This window comes from Pelophylax lessonae (assembly GCF_965119305.1).
Source record: "Pelophylax lessonae genome assembly, chromosome: 5".
NCBI classification, from domain to species: Eukaryota; Metazoa; Chordata; class Amphibia; order Anura; family Ranidae; genus Pelophylax; species Pelophylax lessonae.
Genome location: NC_138772.1, coordinates 542,759,983 through 542,783,797, shown reverse-complemented (window position 1 = coordinate 542,783,797; position 23,815 = coordinate 542,759,983). Strand labels below are relative to the sequence as shown.

At 42.0% G+C, this 23,815-nt stretch overlaps 1 protein-coding gene across 1 annotated transcript; it reads left to right on the top strand.

Moving 5' to 3' along the window:
* Positions 1 to 17,901: 17,901 nt before the first annotated feature.
* Positions 17,902 to 21,520, top strand: GPR20 (G protein-coupled receptor 20). Its single transcript, XM_082258016.1, has 2 exons — positions 17,902 to 18,041; positions 20,214 to 21,520. The coding sequence occupies exons 1-2, from the start codon at positions 17,939 to 17,941 to the stop codon at positions 21,299 to 21,301; spliced, it is 1,191 nt and encodes a 396-aa protein (XP_082114142.1). The 5' UTR covers positions 17,902 to 17,938; the 3' UTR covers positions 21,302 to 21,520.
* Positions 21,521 to 23,815: the final 2,295 nt, after the last annotated feature.

The window sequence follows — 23,815 nt, the reverse complement described above, 5'->3', positions numbered from 1 at the left end:
GGGATGCCATTAAAGTTCATGTGCGTGTAAAGGCAGCCGTCCCAATACTTTTGATAATATAGTGTATTTCAGGTCCTTCTGTGGCCATTCCCGGGTTTAGTCTATTTGTGCGTTCGTATTACGTCTTCTCTTGCAGTTGCTTCTCTTAAAATAATTAAAAAGACATCGTAAATTAGAATCTTCCACCTGAGTTTTTCTCGCCTATGTCCCGGAATTTACATTCCGCGTGCCTCCCGCGTGCTCGAGTTTACTTGGCGGATGACAAGGGATTACACTTAACTGTCATTTGTTTCTAATCACGCTGATTCTGCTTCTCAGATCTACGTAAACCAAACTCCTATCATTGTGTAAGCAGATCCCCATGTATATACAATATATATATTGTGTGTGACTGAATTGATTCATATACACTGAGGGCCGCGTGCAAGGCTATAGTATAGGGAGAGGATGTTCCAGCACAGTTTTGCAGGAATTTCTCCTTATAAAGGAAGATTTATCTGTAGAAATAGTATCAGGTGACCAATAAACCTCCAACAAAAGGCCCTTATAATATACAAGAACAATCTAAAATCTAAAAAAACATTTTTCTCATTCTTTGTTACATCTCAGTGCTCTCCTGCAGCCTCTTTGTGGCATGTATTCCAATGATGGCTGGATGGGTAGCTGCCCTGGGCACAATGGTTTATTACAGGGATGGGGGCGCCCTGTGCCAGTTGCTTCTGTTACAAGGCTGACAGCAGGGCCGTCTTTTCGAATGGGCACGCCTTGCAGTTACCCAGGGGCCCCACTTGCCAAGGGGCCCCACACACAGGGTGGCAATTTACACACCGATCTGTCCCCTCCAGGCCAGATTAGTTTACCTGGTGGTCTAGGGTCCCCCCCCCCCCGTTGTCCGGCTGCTTTGGTGTGGCTCTGAGTCTCTGCTGCACTGGTTGCTAGGAAGACCAGCCGACTGGCATCTAGCAACCAGTGACATTCTGAGGAGGACCCATCATGCACAGCGGAGGAGGATCCTCCTCGTCAGCGCGTCCTCCTCTCCTCCGCGCCTAGAAGAATGGCTCCACCCACCTCCTCCCTTCATGTGCTGTGCGGCTGGTGGAAGGTAATCAGACTGCTGCAGGCTGCTTGATTTTCTCTCTCTCTCTCTCTCTCTTCATTGACTGTCTGTGCCATCCTTTTCCTGCCATATACTGTACATCCTCTGTGTGCCATCCTCTGTGTGTGTGCCATCCTCTGTGTGCCATATACATCCTCTGTGTGCCATGTACATCCTCTGTGTGCCAAGTACATCCTCTGTGTGCCATCCTCTGTGTGCCATGTACATCCTCTTTGTGCCATACTCTGTGTGCCATGTACATCCTCTGTGTGCCATCCTCTGTGTGCCTTGTACATCCTCTGTGTGCCATCCTCTGTGTGCCATGTGCATTCTCTGTGTGCCATCCTCTGTGTGCCACCCACTGTGTGCCATCCTCTGTGTGCCATGTACATTATCTGTGTGCCATCCTCTGTGTGCCATGTACATCCTCTGTGTGCCATCCTCTGTGTGCCATGTACATCCTCTGTGTGCCATCCTCTGTGTGCCATGTACATTCTCTGTGTGCCATCCTCTGTGTGCCATGTACATCATCTGTGTGCCATCGTCTGTGTGCCATGTACATCCTCTGTGTGCCATGTACATCCTCTGTGTGCCACCCTCTGTGTGCCACCTTCTGTGTTCCATCCTCTGTGTGCCATGTACATCCTGTGTGTGCCATCCTCTGTGTGCCATCCTATACTTGCCATGAACATCCTCTGTGTGCCATCCTATACTTGCCATAAAAATCCTCTGTGTGCCATCCTCTTTGTGCCATCCTATACTTGCCATGTGCATCCTCTGTGTGCCATCCTCTGTGTGCCATCCTATACCTCCCATGTACATTCTGTGCCATGTGCCCTCCTGTACCTGTCCTGTAAGTCATCTCACTGTGCCATCCTATATCTGTTATGTTCTCTCTCTCTCTCTCTCTCTCTCTCTCTCTCTCTCTTTCTCTCTCTCTCTCTCTCTCTCTCTCTCTCTCTCTCTCTCTCTCTCTCTCTATGAATACCCAAATATACAAATTATATAAAATATATAAATTACAAAAAAATTGATAGTGACATATCAAAGACAGTGCATCTGTGTGAAAAAAGTCCATTGAAGTAATGAATGAATCAATAGAACAAGTCCCAGGATGGGCGATGATAGGTGGAAGACTTTGATCCCAAGTTGGTGGCAAGCAGGAATACACCCGTGAGGAATATAAGGAATGGCTGCTTACCAGAGACTTAGGCCCCCAAATTAATGGATGGGCCACAAGTGCTTAGATGTAAAACTGCAGTATAATCATTCCTTCAGGTATCATGGGAGGAGATGTAAATCTGATATAAACTCTCGTATTCAACTCCAGGGATAGTGAGAACAGAATGTAAAGGGAAATGAAGCGCACATAGCGTAATCCAGTAAAAAGTAAACCAAAAATGTAATAAGAGTTGCACTTACAATATTTCCATTAGAAGCAGGCAAAGCAATAAAATCGCGGCCTCCCGCGTGTGGATACAGAGGCGGCGTCTCAGGGGGCGTGGTAGCGTCACGTCAGGTACCGCCCGACCGGTTTCGTCATACGTAACCACGCCCCAGACGTGGATCACTAGAGCATTCACCAGCAGGTAGAAGGAGGTCCTGATTCCTCTATATAGATCCTTATATCACTAGAGGGATCATCAGCATGAGGAAGGAGGTATCCTGATTCCTCTATATAGATCTTTATATCACTAGAGGGATCACCATCAGGAGGAAGGAGGTCCTGGTTCCTCTATATAGATCTTTAGTTATCCTGATTCCTCTATATAGATCTGTAGTTATCACTGGAAGGTTCATCAGCAGAAGGAAGGAGGTCCTGATTCCTCTATTTAGATCTGCAGTTATCACTAGAGAAGTCACCAGCAGGAGGAATGAGGTCCTGATTCCTCTATATAGATATTCATATCACTAGAGGGGTCACCAGCAGGGGAAGGAGGTCCTGATTCCTCTCTATAGATCTTTATATTTCTAGAGGGATCACCACCAGGAGGAAGGAGGTCCTGATTCCTCCATTTAGATCTTTAGTTATCACTAGAGCAGTGGTTCTTAACCTGGGTTCGATCGAACCCCAGGGGTTCGGTGAGTCAGTCTCGCGGGTTCGGCGGAGGTCAATTCTGAACTGGTCTCTGAAAGACAACAGCAGAAGTCACACTGATTTGCAGTAAATATTCATTATTATGTTTTTGTTTTTTTGTGAAAATCATGTTTTAATGGTTTTGTTCTTTGTTCTTAATGGTTTTGTTCTTTAATGGTTTTGTTCATTTTGTGCACCTATGTATAAATATATACCTAAATATATACCTATGTTTTGAATTTGAAAAAATCATATTTTATTTTTCCAAGTAAGAAGGGTTCGGTGAATGCGCATATGAAACTGGTGGGGTTCAGTACCTCCAACAAGGTTAAGAACCACTGCACTAGAGGGATCAACAGCATGAGAAAGGAGGTCCTGATTCATCTATATAGATCTTTATATCACTAGAGGGGTAACCAGCAGGTGGAAAGAGGTCCAGATTCATCTATATAGATCGATATAATTACCCCATTGCAGCCCCTTGTGGACTGACATATAAGTTATCACTGCATTGGGGATTAACTTCCCTGGCGGTATGATTGTTTCAGATTTTAGGTGCTGAAAGCCGTACCCTTATTTTGCATGTAATTCTTAAGGACGAGCAGCCCAAACCAACTATTTACATATGATTTTTTTTTACTGTGCGTTCTTCTTTATAACATCTCGGGTATGATAAAGTTTGAAACACAAAATCATAAATTATAAAATAATAAATAACTATAAATAAGTTAAAGTGTGTATGTACACACTGTATATATATATATATATATATATATATATATATATATATATATATATACACACACATATATATACAGTATATATATACACACACACACATATATATATATATATATATATATATACACATACGTATATACACACACACACACACATATACATACACCACACACACACACACATACACACATATATATAGATATAGATATACACACACAATAAGACTGAGAAGCAAACCGAGGATACCAGACAAATCTCAATCACCCAGCGCTTCCAAACCTTAGATATAAAAGTTTAAATGGATATAATAATTTAAATGCAGCTGCTGCCTAAAATCATATAACATAAAAACAAAGATGCATATCACCCTTCCATGTATAGTACTAGGAGGCAAATATACACAAGCAGAGCTAATGTAGCTCCTAAATTAGGAACACTAAAGTGAATAAATAGCACACAGTCCAAATGTCCGTAGGAGGTCCAATAGGACCATAAATTGGAATCACAAATCAACAATATCCGTATGGGCAACAAAATTAGCTCATTAGAATAGTGAATTTTGTCGTGAGGTACCACATCCCTAATTGAGTACACAGAAGTATCGAAAGTTGGGGCATAGGTTGGGATTTTAAAGGTACCGTTTTAACATAACATTTTCAGTGTAAATACATTTTTCTGTTATTTATGTAAGTAATCGTGGTAACTACGATCGAATATATGACGTGCAAGTGTCAGAAGGTGGAGGGGCCACGGCCCAATGCTCCATTCTTGACACATACCGATATTCGCAACAACTCAATCATATGATATTAAAGTACGAACTGTATAACTATGATGCTAATGTTTGTTTTCTCCTGTCACCTCTTTAGTTGGTCACTGTTAATTCCTTATACCCCTGAGGAAGCGGTTCACACCGCGAAACATGTCGGGTAGTGGAAGTCGGATACACTAGAGGTTTGCATATCGGCTAGGGTTGCCCAGGCCGTCAGCAACCTCTTGGGGAGTCCACCCACTCAAATAAGGCTGTGACTACATGTTGATACTGTGATGTTCGCCATCATGACACATTTTTATAGTGTATTTTATGATTTTTTGTCTGTCATTATGTCTGTTTGATATATGATCATACATCCCACTGCTGGGATTATTTATATACAATAAAGCTATATTTTTAAGAAAATAATAGATCACACAATTTCCTGTGTCATATTGGTTATGTTAAAACGGTACCTTTAAAATCCCAACCTATGCCCCAACATTCGATACTTCTGAATATCCGTATGGGATCCAAAGATGGGATGATCACCCGTGCTGGAGCAGGTATTTTCAAACCCCTTCACCTCACCAAGTGCACCTCACCCTAAGGAAACTCACTCACCAAAAGATGGCAAAAAACGGGCCCAATTGTTAACCACTACGACTCATCCGGACTCGAACAATCCACAGCTCCACTTGAAATAGGGAATGATATCCTGTTCCTGGTGTTGATCTCATACAAGGGCAGGAGAAAGCAAAGAGGGCACATAGAGCAGTATAGTCGGGACAAATACACTTTATTAATCCTCCGCCCCCCCTCCACATATGCACTTACAACATAAAACCATGTAAAAGCATGGAAAACTATACAGAGTAAAGGCAACCGCAGACATTAGAACAGCCTACCGGGCCTCCATCCCGCTCGTCAGCCTCCGGAAGTCCACGAGTGTTTCAGAGGCTGCCGCTTAGCGTCCCGTTGCCCTGGTGACCGTGTTGCTCACGCCCTTAGCGTTTCGTCATACACAGACTTCTACGGAGGGCATATGTGGAGGGGGGGCGGAGGATTAACCTCAGGGGTTACCGCTAATGGCACTGGAATTTCACCCTGAGCCACACTCGGGAATACCGCTAAGGAGGTTAATGGGTACAAGTATCCAGGAGTATCCCAATATATGAATTAGAGGGGTTAGCATTCTATGCTGAATTTTTTTAGTTTAGGAAACTGTCAGTTCTGTTTACATTTTATTTTAGATTCATTTATTGTATTTATTTAATACAGGTACTTACGTATATAGTGCCGTCAATTTACTCAGCGCTTTACATATTACATACCTCCCAACTGTCCCTGATTTCGAGGGACTGTCCCTGATTTGGAACAAAGTCCTTCTGTCCCTCTTTCCTCCTCATTTGTCCCTCAATTTGGTCTAATCTATACAATTGTTTAAAAAATGCACTATTTATCTTTCAAAAAGTGTTTCACAGAGCTAAACTTTTCATCCTATTTCTAAATTGCTACATTTGTAAATTTCAAAAGCCAATAAAAAGGAATAGTAGTGGTAAAAAAGAAAAACACTTGTGGGTTTGACAATTTTTTTTTTTTTTGTATAATTCTCCTTTAACCACTTCCCGCGAATCGACGTAGGTCTACTTTGGCTGCAAGAAGTGGTTGTACCTTGGTGATGCCTGCAGCTAGAGGCATCAACCCGGTACCATTTTTTAGAGTCGGCAGTCAGCTTTCAGGTGGTAAAGGCCGATGCGGCTTGGGAGCCGCTCGGTCCTTACCCCAGCGAGCGGGAGGGGACGGAGGGGACACCCCCCCTCCCCTCTCGCCACTTTCTGCGGATCTGCCTGGGTCTCCTGTCCCACCGGGAGACCCGAGCAACCAGCCGCCACATCTGTCGGCTGGTTAGAGTCCCGAACGAAGCTGGCGTCCATGACGTCACGTCCGGGTTACTTGGCGGCTAAAGGCACCGAATTTAAAAAGTGACAGTATTTAAAAATTCAGTTTTTAGCATTTTGAATACATTCAAGTGCAGTGGAGGGGTTTGGGGTCTTTTAGACCCCTGATCCCTCCATAAAGAGTACCTGTGACTGCCTATTACTGTCACGAGGGATGTTTACATTGCTTGTGACAGCAATAAAAGTGATCAGATTTTTATTTTTTTCTTAAAAACCTGTGCTAAAATAAAAAAAAAAATAAAATAAATAGAAAAAGAAAATGTTTAAAGGGCCCCCTCATCGCCGTGAGCTGACACACGAAAGAAAATGTACACGGAAGTCGCGCCTGCAAATTAAATCGCTGTTCAAACCACACATCTGAGGTATCGCCGTGATCGCCAGAGTAAGAGCAATAATTTAAAAAGAAGAGCTACTCTGTAACTCTAAACTGGTAACCGTTAAAACCTTTTTAAAGCGTCGCCTATGGAGATTTTTATTGACCAATGTTTGTTGCCATTCCGTGAGTTTGTGCCATTTTAAACTGTAAAATGTTAGGTATCTATTTACTCGGCGTGACATCATCTTTCACAATATACAAAAAAATGGGCTAACTTTACTATTTGTTTTTTTTTTTTAAATACAGTAAAATATATTTTTTACAAAAAAATGATGTTTGAAAGACCACTGCACAAAAAATATTGCAACGACCGCCATTTTATTCTCCAGGGTCTTTGCTAATATATATATATATATATATATATACATATATATTTATTTATAATGTTTGGGGGTTCTAAGTAATTTTCTAGCAAAAAATACTGATTTTTAACTTGTAAACAACAAGTTTCAGAAATGGGCTCGGTCCAGAAGTGGTTAAGGGGGTGTGTCTTATGCCTATATACTTTTGCTAATAGGTGTCCCTCTTTCCCAACTCAAAAAGATGGGAGATATGCAAATATAGTATACATTCACATCAGTCCCTGCTCTCAAGGAGCTTACAATCTAAGGTCCGTAACTCTCATTCATGCATACACATACTAGGGCCAATTTAGACAGGAGCCAATTACCTACCAGCATGTCTTTGGAGTGTGGGAGGAAAACCGGAAAGATTTTTTGTTTTTTTTATAAACAGTTGTTTTTTTTTATTAACTACAGTATATAGGCAAACACCTTCCCATGCATATACTGTAATTACTTCTCATACAGACTGTACAGATGCTGTCCTTGACAAATAGCATTCATCCAGTGTAGCCAGCCTAGAAGTGCCTTACAATAAGATCTTTATCAACCAGATTAGACAAGGAACATCTTAGGTCAGTTGGTACCTTTCCATAATGACACAGAAAGTCTTTCGTAGAGTATTTTTAAGGTAACAGTAGTCCTTGATGACTCACTCTCTGACTTTCATGTGTGACTCATCCGCCGTAGTAATCAAAGAGCATCATCACTGTAAGAAAACTGTTTATCATACCATTTCGGGTGAGCTTTAACTTTGCAAACACTTTCGGCACTGAGTGACGTCTGTGCCACTTCACCGAAACATAAATAGAATCTTCATCAACTCTTCTAATAACAAAACTCTCTAAGTTTCACAGGAAAGATTACGCAGACTTAAAGGATCATTCCTCTTCTAAGGTTCATCTTGGAGCCGTTTTAAAGGAGTAACAAGTGAATGCAATTCATGATTGTGAGCTATAAAAACTACACTACATTACCAAAAGTATTGGGACGCCTGCCTTTACACGCACATGAACTTTAATGGAATCCCAGGCTTAGTCCGTAGGGTTCAATATTGAGTTGGTTCACCCTTTGCAGCTATAACAGCTTCAACTCTTCTGGGAAGGCTGTCCACAAGGGTTAGGAGTGTGTCTATGGGAATGTTTGACTATTCTTCCAGAGGTGCATTTGTGAGGTCAGGCACTAATGTTGGACAAGAAGGGCTGGCTCACAGTCTCTGCTCTAATTCATCCCAAAGGTATTCTATCGGGTTGAAGTCAGGACTCTGTGCACGCCAGTCAAGTTCTCCACCCCAAACTCGCTCATCCATGTCTTTATGGATCATGCTTTGTGCACTGGTCCAAATCATTTGGTGGATGGGGGATTATGGTGTGGGGTTGTTTTAATAGGGGTTGGGCTTGGCCCCTTAGTTCCAGTGAACGGAACACTTAAACCTGTCAACAAACCAAGAGATTTTGGATAATTTCATGCTCCCAACTTTGTGGGAACAGTTTTGGGATGGCCCCTTCCTGTTCCAACATGACTGCACACCAGTGCACAAAGCAAGGTCCATAAGGACACGGATAAGCAAATTTGGGGTGGAGGAACATGACTGGCCTGCACAAAGTCCTGACCTCAACCCGATAGAACAATTTTGGGATGAGTTAGAGTGGAGACTGCGAGATTTCCTCTCACTTCCTAGTGACAATATTTGAGCCCTCAAGAAGAGAGAGTGCTCCAAAATGGATTGGATGTTTTGTCTTCTTGCATGAAATAACTCCAGTGTAAAAATAATTTTTGGATTTTTTGGAGTTCCCTGGTCTGGCATTCTCATCAGACTTTCTATATCTGAAATCCAAAACTCTAAGGAGTACTCTGCTTGTGCCGAGAGCAGCCCGCCAGAGCCATTGCACCCCATATGAATGTAAGTGACCTTCTTCAGCTGTGAATTATTGATGAGCCCAATCCAATACTCCAATCATACATGTTCCAGGAATAAAAACTTAACAGAAGTTGCGTCTACTTGCACCTTTGATAACTAAGCACAAAAATAGTTTGCGTAGAGTTTGGCATTACATGGTAGTGGAAGTATTCTGTTTTGTGTCCTCGGAAGGTTTACTGCTCTTCATCTCGCAGTGCGGTATGAGAAGACGCGGTATGAATCGTACAGGATCTTCCCGGAATCAGCGACGCTTTCTGTTAATTTACAGTACATGTAATCGTCTAAGACCCTGAGAATCTTCCTGCTTGCAGACACCAGGGCTCTGCAGCTTCTCCCTCCTTTGTGCGTCCTTATTAGGTGAACAGTGAAAGATCTGCATGAGAAAACTCTGAATGTTTAACCATCTCCTGGAAGCATGATGAAAATTTGAGAGCAAGACCTTTAGGAGTTCAGGGGTATTATCGCTCCCCATGATACCCTCAAAAAATATAATGCATTGCAGCTCACCAGTTTTATGCTGTGGTGGCCGCATTCGTTTTTTTACAATAAAATTGTCAATGCATTCCAAAACACAGCGCGTTTTTTGAAGAAGCCATAGGCCAGGGGTCTCCAAACTTTCTAAAGAAACAGCCAGTTTACTGTTCTTCAGACTTAAGGGGAGCCAGACTGTGGCCACAGGAGGTAGAAATTGTCCCAGCATTAGCGGTAGTATAAAATACCCCATCTTTGGTGTTGTGACCCATTGTTGGTGTCACTGGAAGGAATTGTGCCCCATCATTGGTGTAATTGGGAAAAATCATGCTGCATTGTTGGTGACACTGGGAGGAATTGTGCCCCATCATTGGTGTCCTTGGGAGGAACTGAAATATCGTAGGGCCAGACAAAGCCAAGCAAAAGTCTGCATCTGGTCCACGGGCCACAGCCTGGAGACCACCACTGTAGGCCATACATGGCCTCTCTCCTAAGCCTATCCAAAAAACTCCTAGGTTGGCAGGCGTCCCCCTTTGTATATAGCTGGCAGGATCCACTTGGCATTGGACACGTCCCTCAGCTTTGCAGGAGGCCATGCACATCCTTTCCCAAGCCTATCCACAAGCTTCTAGATAGCCAACACCCCCACCCCATCCCATCCTGTCTAGATGGCAGGATACACCAGATGTTGGAAGCCCCTCTGCTTCATTCAAAAACCATGCATGTGTAGCGCATGCAATGCTGGGGGCTTGCTTTCCTTAGCAGTTTTTCAGACAGGCATCGGAGAGGCTACACACACCCTACAAGTAAAACTTTAAGAAAAGCTTCAAAACCTGAGCAGTATTTTTTCATGTATTGGAGACGGGCACCATCGCGCATCTGCTAAATGGCAGCATGTTTGCTGTGTGTCGAAAAAGCACATTCCCATAACGCAAGGGTCTAAACCTAGGCTGTGTCTAAGTATATAAGTATAGACAAATACCGGTTAGATCCTAGCAGAAATCTTATGTAACTTCCTTGCACTAACCACTTGAAGACCAGGCCTTTTTCTGACACTTTTTCTTTACAAAAAAAAAATCTGTATTTTTTGCCAGAAAATTACTTATGTAACAGAACCGCAACCTACACTGTACTTATGGACTTCCGTCAGTATACGGCTTCCTCCCAGTTGGGAACATAGATATCAGATTTTCCAGCCGCCCCCATACAAAGTTAGCCGACAACTTAGCTTGTATAAGTTTTGGAACCTATATTGAACAGTGTCACACTCAATATATACAGACATAAGGACATCCCCCTCCTGATCAGATTACCCCATCAGGTCACGTGCCTGATTACATTATCCTATGCAGATGAAATTGCATACATAAATACAATTAACATATCTAAAGAACAACCAACACAAACAGTATACTATTTCCACTCAGCAACTAACAGATGACAATGATTCAATCCACCTGAGCCAATTAACTAGCAGACGGCCGTCCTCGAGCTCCTGAAATACAATACACATTATCATAAATGTAAACACTGAACCTATTGTAGATAATATCTACAATATATCAGCCAGTGAGCATATCAGCATATTCAACGATGTCTGGAAGACAGGTGGTTGAGTAGATGATATTAGCATATTGTCTGACTTTCATTCCCAGTGACGGTGAGTACCATCACAACTTAGAACCCCCAAACATCATGTATTTTTTAGAAGAGACCTTAGGATAAAATGGAGGGTTTTTCAATTTTTTATGTCATACAGTATTTGCGCAGTGGTTTTTCAAAAACAATTTTTTTTTTTTTTTAATAAATGAACTTTAATGAATTGTAGAAATTGGGAAATTCCCCTAGAGTGGGATTTTTTAGGCACAAAAGACTATATATATATATATATTGAAAAATAATTGGGTTTTATTAAACGGATATACAAAAAATGTAAGATTAAAAAGTAACGCAAGCAACAATAAACACAGTGTCCAACCATATAATACAGAAACCAAAACCCAACGCGTTTCGAAGATTTGGACTCTTCTTCCTCAGGGTTGGTTCTGAATAATGCTAAGGTTGACTGTGTGTGAGATTCTTGATGCTTGCAGAGATGTTTAAAAGCAACAGGTTAGCCCCAGTCTAATTGGCAATGTCCCACTTGTCATGAAGGTATAGATTGTCTGCCAAATGATAGAAGTTGGTGGTATAGCAACGGACAAAGCCAGCCACGTGTCTCCTAATATGGACAACCGAAGTCCAATTAAGGTAGATGCTTATGCTGGAATATGGCCACAAAAGTACTTTACAAACAGAGAGCTTTTGCAAACGAGACCCTCATGGCTTCCAACAAGCAGGATATGTGCATATATGCATATGCAATCTGATTAGCTGCTAGGATGTTTGTTTTATAAAAGCTGGCTGCTGGCTGAAAAAAATCCAGTACAAGAATGATGGCTGTAGCTGCAAGCATCATCCCAGGATAATCACTTGAAGTCAACCATGTACATGTAGGCACGAGGTGGCAGCCCAGTTTGGACTGCAGGGTGTCCAACCAGGGCCGTCTTTAACACAGGGCAAAAGGGGCAGCTGCCCCAGGTCCAGTCATTGTTGTGGGGCCCCTTGAGCCCGCACTGCCTGCAAATATTTGATAAGTTGATTCGGGAGGGCCCAAGAAATTATTTGCCCAAGGTCCAATCAATATTAAAGAGGGCCCTGTGTCCAACTTCAGCCCTCGGTATTGGAAGCTTTTCTGTATGATACAGATCATTCTAAATTGGTCACTAGGTATTATTCTCTGTTACTCTATTTGTCTACTACCCGTATGATCAACAGGGATGGGCTCGGGTGTGTTGGATTTCCCACGTGCCCGATCCTGCCAGGAAGCCGACACTGCACTCTGCTAATCACAGGCACTGAGACATTTTCCGATCTGTTTAGCTGCGGATCAGGAAATAGCTCAGTGCCTGTGATTAGCGGACTGCAGTGTCGGCTTCCTGGCGGGAGGCACATGGGAGCTCGAACACGCCCAAGCCCATCCCTAATGATCAAGGTTAAAAATCAATGGCAAACTGATATACTTGTATTGCAAGACAAGGCTTGGGGAGGTATTAAATGCCCAAATAACAGGGGTCATAGCTGCAGGAGACAAGGTAATTCAACTGAACTATCTACATCAAATTTATTTCACCCCGGTTTACTTATGTAAGATGGGCAGATTGGAGTCCCCTGAATGTTATAGGTACCACACTGCTACAGAAAATCCTTTCCAAATGATCAGGGAATGCCTAAAAATTTGTCAGTTCTAGTTGAGTATTACTTCCTTTATGGAAATGAAATTGGCTTTACCTAATATACACTGCCGAGCCAAAAGAAAAAAGTCAACACAAAAAAAAAAAAAAAGGTCACACACGTTGGACCACCTTTAGCTTTGATTACGGCACGCATTTGATGTGGCATTGTTTCAATAAGCTTCTGCAATGTCACAAGATTTATTTCCATCCAGTGTTGCATTCATTTTTCACCAAGATATTGTATTGATGATGGGAGAGTTGGAGCCTTCTCCAGCAAATACCAAAGATTCTCAATGGTGTTAAGTTCTGGACTCTATTGTGGCCAATCCATGTGTGAAAATGATGTCTCGTGCTCCCTGAACCACTCTTTCACATCCTCCTAGATAGGTGCTAGGTAGGGAGTGTAATTTGTTCTGCCTGCTTATCAGGGGGGTAGCAGGTAAAACATAGTTGCTCTGTCTGCTTATCAGGGAGCAGGATTTCTAGTCAGGCCTGTTGCATGTGTCCAGGGTGTGATTCATCTGGGCTGAGGGAGTGTCCCCACTGAATCCAATTGGGAGGCCTGTTGAACAGTGGAGGAAACCCAGCCAGTGACACACAGGCTTTTGTAGCTGTCCCATTGGGTTGGCACAGAGGGTGGTGCATCCTGGGATAGGCTATAAAAGCCAAAGACACATGTGGCAGGAGGTCTATGGGCGGGAAGCCAGGTCCCAGAAGGAGGGTGACGGCTGACTCTCCTTCTGTTTGCTGAGGATGGTGGTCAAAGGCGGTTGGCTTTGTGGACCAGGAGTGTGGTACTGAATCCGGAGGTCCAGGAAAGCTAACTGGTGAAGGTGAAGGCAGAGAAACCTTGGGAAAAACAGTGTCCATGAGTACCGGGAAGCTTGCCAGGGGTCTGCCCAGGAAGGGGACCACTCCAGTGGATAGAGTCAGTGGACAGGTTTAAGCACACAGAGGCAGTGAAAGTAAAGGGGGTGCCAAGTTTAGAACACTGAAGAGGACAATCAAGCAGGAATCTTTAAAACTATCTTCACTTCAGTGGCAGGGTGAAGCAGCGGCCTTGTCGCATTCTACAGTCAGTTGTCCTCAAGATTGTGCATAGTTCATAGTTGGAGTATCCCACTCATCCCTTCTCCCATCCCAGTTCTAAATAAAACCAAAAAAACCAACATCCCCTGGATTAATTATTGACCCAGCCAAGGACTTTCAATGCTGTTTGTCTGCTATCAGTTGCTAAGGGTAACCCAGGGGAATCCAGAAAGTGTAATTCTCAGCAGTCCTCTAGGGGGCAGTGCTACACACAATTTGAGCCCGATGAATCCTGGCATTGTCATCTAGTAAAATGCCGTGGCCTCAGGGAAGAAAAAATCCATTGATGGAATAGCCTGGTCATTCAGTATATTCAGGTAGTCAGTTGACCTCATTCTTTGGGCACATGCAGTAACTATCCAATAGGAGAGTTACTGCATGCTTAGTTTAGTTAGTTGGTAAGTTAATTCCAGGTGGTGACTTTTTTTTTTTTTGGCCAGGCAGTGTATGTACTCCTGCCAGGTGCCTTCTTGGTGACATGGATGAGGAATATTTAGGTGCTGCACAGAAGGTTTTGGTTTGATTTTCATTTTTTTTATGCTAAAAGGGCAATTGCCCTTTGTTGGAAGAAACCGGACCCGCCTACCTTACAGATTTGGGTTGATTTAATCAATCATGCCCTGCCTATGTACAAAATGACCTATACTGCTAAGGCAGTGATGGTGAACCTTGGCACTCCAGATGTTTTGGAACTACATTTCCTATGATGCTCATGCACTCTCCAGTGTAGTTGAGCATCATGGGAAATGTAGTTCCAAAATATCTGGTGTGCCAAGGTTTGCCATCATGGTGCTAGGGGGTGGCCAAAAAAAATTGATAGAATATGGTCTGAGTGGACCACCAAGGTCTCAGGAGAGGTCAAAATCCAACAAGAGTAGGGGATATTATTATATGAGGTTATTAATCTGTGTCCTATAATTACTGCTTCTTCATGTCTACACACTTACGTATGTTGCCTAGAGTGCTATGCTCCTCTTGTTTTAATCACCAGCTGTTTAGTTTTAGTTCTCGTTATATTTTCAGTTATTCTCTTCGTACTACATGGATGTCCAACCTTTTGGCTTCTCTGGGCCACATTGAGTGTAGAGAAATTTTCTCGGGCCCCATATAAAATATATACTATAGTTAAGGTATATAAGTAATAAAATGCCGCTGCGCCCTTCCGGAGCTGCCGCGCCCACCCCCAGCACTAATTTAACACAACTAGTGGATGATCCCCTAGGAGGTAGCCTCTGCCTACAGTTAGTTGGAACCCGCCGTGCCCCTGACTCAACTTCCTTCCTCCCCAGCAAAAAAATAAAAAAAATTGTCAGGGGGCAGTGGGCCGCATTGCCTGTGCTTCCGGGCCGCATGGCCCCCGGGCCACAGGTTTGACATGCCTGGTGTACTACTTGGGTATATATCTATGTGTATATATCCAGTGTCACCACAAGATGGCATTGTGGACACCAATGTGTGACCGTGCCACGTCCTAATCATATGAAAAAAACAAAATGCTAAATGCAAAAAAAGGATGGACTTTACTGGCAGCACAACAGGACATTATGTCGTAAAAAATATTATAAATTTTATTTCAAAAGATTATTTTTTTTCTCTTTTTCACAAAATACAAAGTACAAACAAACATTGTATTTTGTGAAAAAGAGAAAAAAAAAATCTTTTAACTCTTTTGAAATAAAATTTATAATATTTTTTACGACATAATGTCCTGTTGTGGTGCCAGTAAAGTCCATCCTTTTTTTGCATTTAGCATTTTTTTTTTTTTTTTTTTTATATATCTACGGGATTGTGTCTTTATTATTATCAAATAATACTTCAGACCAGATGATATGTTCCCCCTTTTGATGATTGCTTGCTCGCTCTTTCTTGTAAAAAATAATAAAATACCATTTAAAAAAAAAAAAAATCATGTACATGTATGTGATTTGGCGGCAAGTGGCTAAACTGAAAACCCAAACAATGTTATCAGCCGTCCTGGTTCTTTTCTGTGATGATGTAGCAAGACACCTGGAGATGAGGAGAGGGGAAGGTTTTTTTGTAGACTAGCCTATGGTGACAACACTGCTGCTCCTCATTGCAGTAAGTGAGCATAGTCGCCCTAGGATAGGAAGTGGTTTACTGGAAGGACCATCAGGTAAATATAAAGGAAAAAAATCCCAAAAAAGAAAACGAATGCAGCCACTACCATCTATGGCCTAATATTCTGTATTATGTTACATTTTTCTTTTTGAGTTTGGAAACAATATGACAGCAGTTTTTTTTTTTTTTTTAAGTCCCCTCTTTAACTGTATTCTGCCTGTTGATCCTGCCAGTAGATCAGTTTTTTGGGCTGTACAATACCCCCTGCATCTGGGTCTGAGAATGTTCCAGACTCTGAAATGCCTGGAGCAGATTCCAGACTCTCTGCAAAGCCGATGTCTAAAGATACATTCCATACAAAGTCTGGATATCCTTCCATCCATCGTTTTCAAGCCCTGATGAAGGGGGCATTGTAGAGGCGAGCCCCCAATACACATTAGGTAATGAAGGTGGCTATGAAGAAACGGTTTCTGACTTTAGCATTTAGGTGGCACTTCCATTTCTGTTTTTTGGGACACTGTTCTAAAAGTCTTGAAGCTAAATTCGAAGCATACTGTGTATATAAAAGGGGTCTTCAAAAAGTTTCCACACTTTTATACATAAAACTTAAGTTATAAAAAGTGTGGAAACATCTTGAAGAGCTATATATATATATATATATATATATATAAAATATATAATACATATATATATATATATATATATATATATAATACATATATATATATATATATATATATATATATATATATATATATATATATATATATATATATATAAAAATATAAAATATATATTTATAAAAAATATAAAATATGTATATGTGTATGATTAATTAAATATATGTGTGTATATATATATATATATATATATATATATATATATATATACAAAAAAATATATATATAAAAAAAGAAAAAATATATATATATATATATATATATATATATATATATATATATATACACATACAGTATATTTAAATATATATATATATATATATATATATATATATATATATATATATATATATATATATAGTATTTATTAATACATCATTAAAAGGTGTAATTTTTAAATGCAAGCGCTGTGGGGAAGAAGAAACAGAAGAAGGCAATCTGTTCATGCATCATTCTGACACAGGCATGCTGACAGTTGAAAAAAGCAGAGTGACAGAGAGATAAGCTCATCCCTTTGCTGCTTATTCTTTCACTGTGCACTAACAGCCTAGAGGGCAGGCCCAGGGTGACCTGGGCTCAGAGGAAGTGGGTTGAAGGATACTGGATATCATTCACCCCATAAGACTGAAAACATCTAATGGTGGAAAAGGAGAACTGTGGGGGTCAGCTCCAGACTAAAGGAGAGTATTGCAACAAATGCTACTTTTACCTCTCTTTAAGGAGGTTACTCGTTTATTGTTATTATTTCTGACTGGAGCTCTGCTTTAAGGGCATACCTGAGAACAGCCAGGCCTCCTAATTAGGATACCACATCACACTAGGGACCCAGCACTCCCAAACGCTGTTTTTCTAGACTATTTGTAAAAAAATCAATTTTAAAAGAAAACTTTAAGACCCCCCATCCGGGGGTTCCAATATGCAGGTTGGGCATTCGTAAACCACACCATGAAATGTGAGCTCTAGGAAAGTGTATTTGACTATGATGTGTATTGTCAGAGATAACCAGAGGTTCCTTTCTGTCCACAGGTTTAGGCATGTTTGGGTCACCAGCTGATCAACTGACCTCATGAAGTTTCCATGGTGGCCATTATCAATGTTCAGTCCCAACCACAGCTACTGGTCAATGGTTCCGTGATCCACTGGCTCGGACGGTGCCAACTGTCTTCCTCCTGCACGGTATGTTTTTAAGATAACTATTTCAAAATTTTGCATTTCTCATTTTTTTTTATTTATTTTATTTATTTACAGGGAACATATAGCGGTTTTGTATAGTGTTTAAATATTCTATTTTTTCTATTTTCTTTAATCTAGTTAATTTGAAATATTGCATTTGAATTACTGAATTATTTTTCTTTGTATTTCCAGCTAGGTGGTAGATCTCTATGTTTTTTTGAATGTCTATGCTTATCAGCTTTGACTGTAAAAGAGCTCAATAGCTTAAGCTGCAATTTACCGAATGAGTCGGAACATTGACTCCTCTCCCTCCTTGTCTGCCTGTTCAGAGAAAAGGAGAGGGAGTTTCAATCAGAGAGAGAGAGAAAGTCTGAAAGAAAAGAGCTTCCGCTAGGCTTTGACTTTGGAAAACCCATAAGGCTTCGTAACACCAGTGTCATGTCATGTAATAAATGTTTATTTTTAAAACAAAGAAATTATATAAAGATATAAAGCATTAGTTAGAAAATAAGCCTAAAAAGAATACAATTGACTCAAAATTTATCCCAAACTTTTATTTCCCATGTGAAATTGTGAGGCCTTTTTCTTAGATGACCCCCCCCCCCCTTCCTAAAACTAGCATTTTAGGGGGCCAGTAGCTACCTATTAGGGTCTATCTTAATGATAAGATTTGATGCTGCAAACATGTCTCCTGCATCCTGACTGTCTTAAAGGGGGAAATTTACTAGAACTGGCGCACATAGAATCTAGTACAGTTATGCATGGTAACCAATCAGCTTCTAACTTCAGCTTGTTCAATTAAGATTCGACAATAAAACTTAGAAGCTGATTGGTTACTACAGGGGGTGTCAAACTAAATTTCATTGCGGGCCGCATCAGCATTATGTTTACCCTCAAAGGGCTGGTTATATCTATAAGATTAGATGTCCAGAGCACCCCATGCCCCCTTACATGAAATGTCAAGAGCCCCCCCCCCACCATCAGAAGTCAAGAGTCACCCACCCTTACTTACATCACAACGCACCCCCTCACCTTGTGTTGCTGCCAGGAAGAAGGTGCGGATGGATGGGGGAAGGAGTGCAGGGTCTGGAGAAGAACCAGAGGAGGGCTGGAGTCAGCTTCCAGAGTCTGCTAAATGCTGGGACCAGGGGAGGCAGGGGCAAAGAGGTGCCGGATCTGTAGGAGGAGTTCTGCCCTCCTCTCTGCTGTGGACTGCTGAAAAGGGGGTGGGAAGGTGGGCAAGAATGAGCCTTTCTCCAGCTGCACAGGGGAGTGCAGGATCTGGCAAAGGAGTTCTGTCCTCTCTGCTGCCGACTACAGAGACAAGGAGGGTCCTGCAGCTGCGAGGGCCACATGAAATGGCCAGGGGGGCCGCATTCGGCCCGCGGGCCTTGTGTTTGACACCTGTGGGTTACTATGTACAGCTGCACCACACTCTGTGCACACCAGTTTTAGTAAATCTCTCCCATAGTGTCACTAAACCCACATTAAAAAAAAAAACTATCAATAAATGGTGTATTACACGCTGTTCATACTCACTCCGTCACTATGAGATTCGTTTTCTGTATTTTGCAAAAAACCTGGTTGATCCTGTTGTTCTCTGTCTCCACCTTCTGTTCATGTCCCCAATTCAGCTGGGGATATTGCAGAGCAGTGTTGGCAGCTCTGCACATGCTCAGTTTTCAGTGAGTTTCTACCCTGAGCATTTCCTCCCTATCACATCTGAGTAGCCCATGTGACTATAGAGTCACACATGTGGGCGTATACACAGTGCTAAATGCCAGCTCACTCCCTCCCTCCTCCTCCTCCATGCCCACTAACCAGCTAAGCGCAATGGGGTGGAATATTACATGTAGACTGATGGAGGCTTCACCTCCCTCTTATTCTAAGACACAGGCTGGAGGGGCATCAGACAGCCTGTGTCTGGCAGAAATCCGCCCACACAATGTAATTGCCAAAAAATAAGAAAGATTTGGATTTCAAATATATATTTGTGGGTTTGGTATCACTTTAAGCATTACAAAAGAGCACTATAACCAGGAATATTTTATTGAAGGGAACTTTCTTTATTCCTGGCCAACCTAAACCCCTAGAGACAGGTAATAGCACCCTCCAAACAACTTCAGGCTTTTGTATTATACAATTTTGTTTGTAACACATTTTCCATCATTTCTTGTAGGTTGGTTAAGGGAAAAAAACATGGAGTGCTTTCTCAGTCCAAGATATCCAAACACATCCAATGACGTCAGCCTGAACGAATCTGGAGCAAGCGACAAGCAATCCCAAGCTCCCCAACAAGCAAACCCAGACGATGCCTTGCATCAGAGGTTTTATGGTCTTTGGGTGGCGCTGCTAATTATCAACACCCTTATCTTCCTGGTGGGCATAACATTGAACAGTTTGGCCATCTACGTATTCTGTTTCCGAACAAAAGCGAAGACCACCTCTGTTATTTACACCATCAACTTGGTGGTGACGGACCTCTTGGTGGGCCTCTCTCTACCAACACGAATCGTCATGTACTATAGTAACGTAGAGACCTGTCAAACCTGCTACTTCGTTCACAGCTTCACGTACTTTGTAAACATGTACTGTAGTATTCTTTTCCTGACTTGCATCTGCGTTGATCGATACATGGCCATCGTGCAAGTGGAAGCCTCACGCAGGTGGAGAAACCCCAACTATGCCAAATGTATCTGCATTTTAATTTGGATATTCGCTGTGGTTGTAACTTTCACCATACTGACCACAACCATCAACCACAAACATTGTTGTCTTTTTCAGCTTTTCACGCTGACTGCCTTTGAGTACTTTGTTCCTCTGATAATTATCACTTTCTACACCCTGAGGATCATGTGGGCTTTGTCCAGGTCAACGCTAATGAACCAAAGCCGAGAGCGACGGATGAAGGCGGTGCAGCTTCTCATAACGGTGCTGATCATCTTCACGATTTGTTTCACCCCCATCCATGTTAGTCAAGTGGCCTTCTGTGCCGGTAGCGAGGTGTCCCATGATGTCATCCTCATTGTGTACCACATCACAGTAACCTTGAGTAGCCTTAATAGTTGTATGGACCCCATTGTCTACTGTTTTGTCACCAACAACTTCCAATCCACCATGAAAAGTATCTTCAGGAAACAACGGCCGGAGCCAATCAGTACGGATATCTTAGGTCTACACAAGAACTCCAAAAGTTCGGGCACAGCTTTCTCGGCTATTTCAAATGCCATAGTGACCTTACCTTTACAGCACAGTAATCTTATCTAGTAGGATGGTCACCCTCATTCATTGTTGGACATAGTGATGGCCTGAGCATTGACCAGGCTAGAACAAACGTTCCTTAGCTTTGGCCACAAAACTCTTCATAGGGAATCTAAAGTGTTACCAGGCCTAGTAAGAGGTAATTTGAACATTAACATTAAAAACTGTAATCTATGAAAAGTTCAACGGAGGGCGCACCATAGAAATGACTGGTTTTTTCAAGTAAAAAAAAAAGGGATTTTCAGTTCAATAAAGTGGAAAAGATGCATTCCTACATAGAGGTGTAAAAGGTGAAATGTAGTTCTTTTAATGTGTTTGTCTTTTTTATTTTATTTCATATTGGTTAATAATTATGATATATGCACATGATACCCCTAAACATTTAAAAGAAAAAAAACTTCAATAAATTATTTTGTCCTTACTGAAAGATTTGGTGGTGCATTTTTTTTTTTAATAAAAGAAAAGCAAACTTTACCAGTCCATGCGCAGATCCTAAACTTCAATTTCCAGGCTGGGGAACCATTTTTTTTTTTTTTTAATCACTGTCTGGCTTTAGAAAAAATAAAAATAAGGAATTTTTGTTTAGCCATTCTCAGCCAGTGTTTCTCCAGAGGTTGCTAGAGGTTCTTTGAGCTGTGGCTAATTTGCATAATTCTGGGGGTCAACATCATTCGGGAAATTCAGCTGCATGAAACTTAAGATGTCTGTAAAGCTCCATGCACACTAGATTATATTTAAAGCGGAGTTCCACCCTGGATTTTTTTTTTTTTTTTTTTAATACCCCCGGGACAGTCAGGGCTAGTACATTCCACAATGGCTAGCCTCTGATCTGTCCCGGGTTGCACTTAACTGTTAGGACAAATACTTACCTTGCAAACGTCTTGTCCAGCGCTGCCATCTCAGATGTGGGCAGCTTGAAGCCAGCGAGATCCCCTTCGGCGTCTTCTTCCGCCTTCTTTGGTCCCACGATGCTCTGCGCCGGCCCCGACGTCACTTCCGGGTCGCGCGCGTCATCCCTCTACAGCTTCTGGGCATGCCCAGAAGCTGTTTAGAAGGGGATGACGCGCGCGACCCGGAACTGACGTCGGGGCCGGTGCAGGCGCAATGATTCCTGGGAGCTATGACGTTCAGCTCCCAGGAATCATTGCAGAGCCAGGAAGTGACGACGGGCCGCGGCCGAGGAAGGAGGAAGAAGGAAGTAAGGTAAGTATTTTTTCTTCGCTACGAGGTAAGTAAAAAAAAAAAAAATATGCGATTATCCATTTCTTTTTCAGGTGACCCGGAGCGAGAAGATGGAAGTATAAAAATAGGGTGGAACTCCACTTTAAGCCTCTAGCAGCACCTAGCAGTTACTTTGAGCATTTTATTTTTTTTCTTTTCTGCCCCCAGAAGCAAATAGTGGTATCTATGTGTCAATGCACACTATTGTAGTCTAGAAGCTTTTTTTTTTTCTAGAAGCAGAAAAAAAAGCTGACTGCTCCTAAAAGCTCCTAAACGCTGTTAACTGCTGCTAAGCACTGGTTTCCAGACATTTTTTTTGTTAGTCAGCAGCCCGCCTGCGTCCGTAACAACCAGTATATAGTTGGTTGTTAACCACTTAAGCCCCGGAAGATTTTACCCCCTTCCTGACAAGGGCCTATTTTGCGATTCGGCACTGCGTGACTTTAACGGACAATTGCGCGGTCGTGCGACGCTGTACCTAAACGAATTTGACGTCCTTTTTTTCCCACAAACAGAGCTTTCTTTTGGTGGTATTTGAATACATGTGCGATTTTTTTGATCATGCGCTATAAACAAAAAATTTTGCAAAAATAACAATATTTTCCATATTTTTTTTATATGAAATTCCCCCAAAAAAAAGTAAAAATCAAAATTTTTTAACATTTTAGGCCAATTTGTTTTCTGCTACATATGTTTGGTAAAAAAAAAAAAAAAAAAAAATCGCGAAAAAGCGTATTTTGATTGGTTTGCGCAAAAGTTATTGTGTTTACTAACTAAGGGAAAGATTTTTGTCATTTTTGTTGTTTTTTTTTTTAACAAGTGATGGCGGCGATCTGCGATTTCTTTGGCGGGACTGCGACATTGCGGCGGACAGATCGGACCCTTGACTGACATTTTTGACACTTTTGGGGTTACCAGTGACATTACTACAGTAATCAGTGATATACATATGCACTGTTACTGTAAAAATGACACTGGCAGTGAAGGGGCTAACTTTTTTTGACAGGGAGGGGTTATGTGTGTCCCTAGGGGCGTGATTCTTACTGTGATTGGATGTGGCTACTGGTGTAAGAACAGAGATCAACGGTCCAACAGAGCAGAACCGTATGATCTCAATACTTACACAGGGAAGAATGACAGGCGGCTTTGTTTACATCAGCCGCCTGCCTTTCTCCCGGTGTAACGGACGATCGCGGGTCCGCCGGGCACACGCGTGGGGGGGATCCGTGACCGAGTGGAAGCGCGCCTCCGGCGGCGCACGCTCGCTCCCTAGACCCTTACAGGCTAGCGACGAAGACC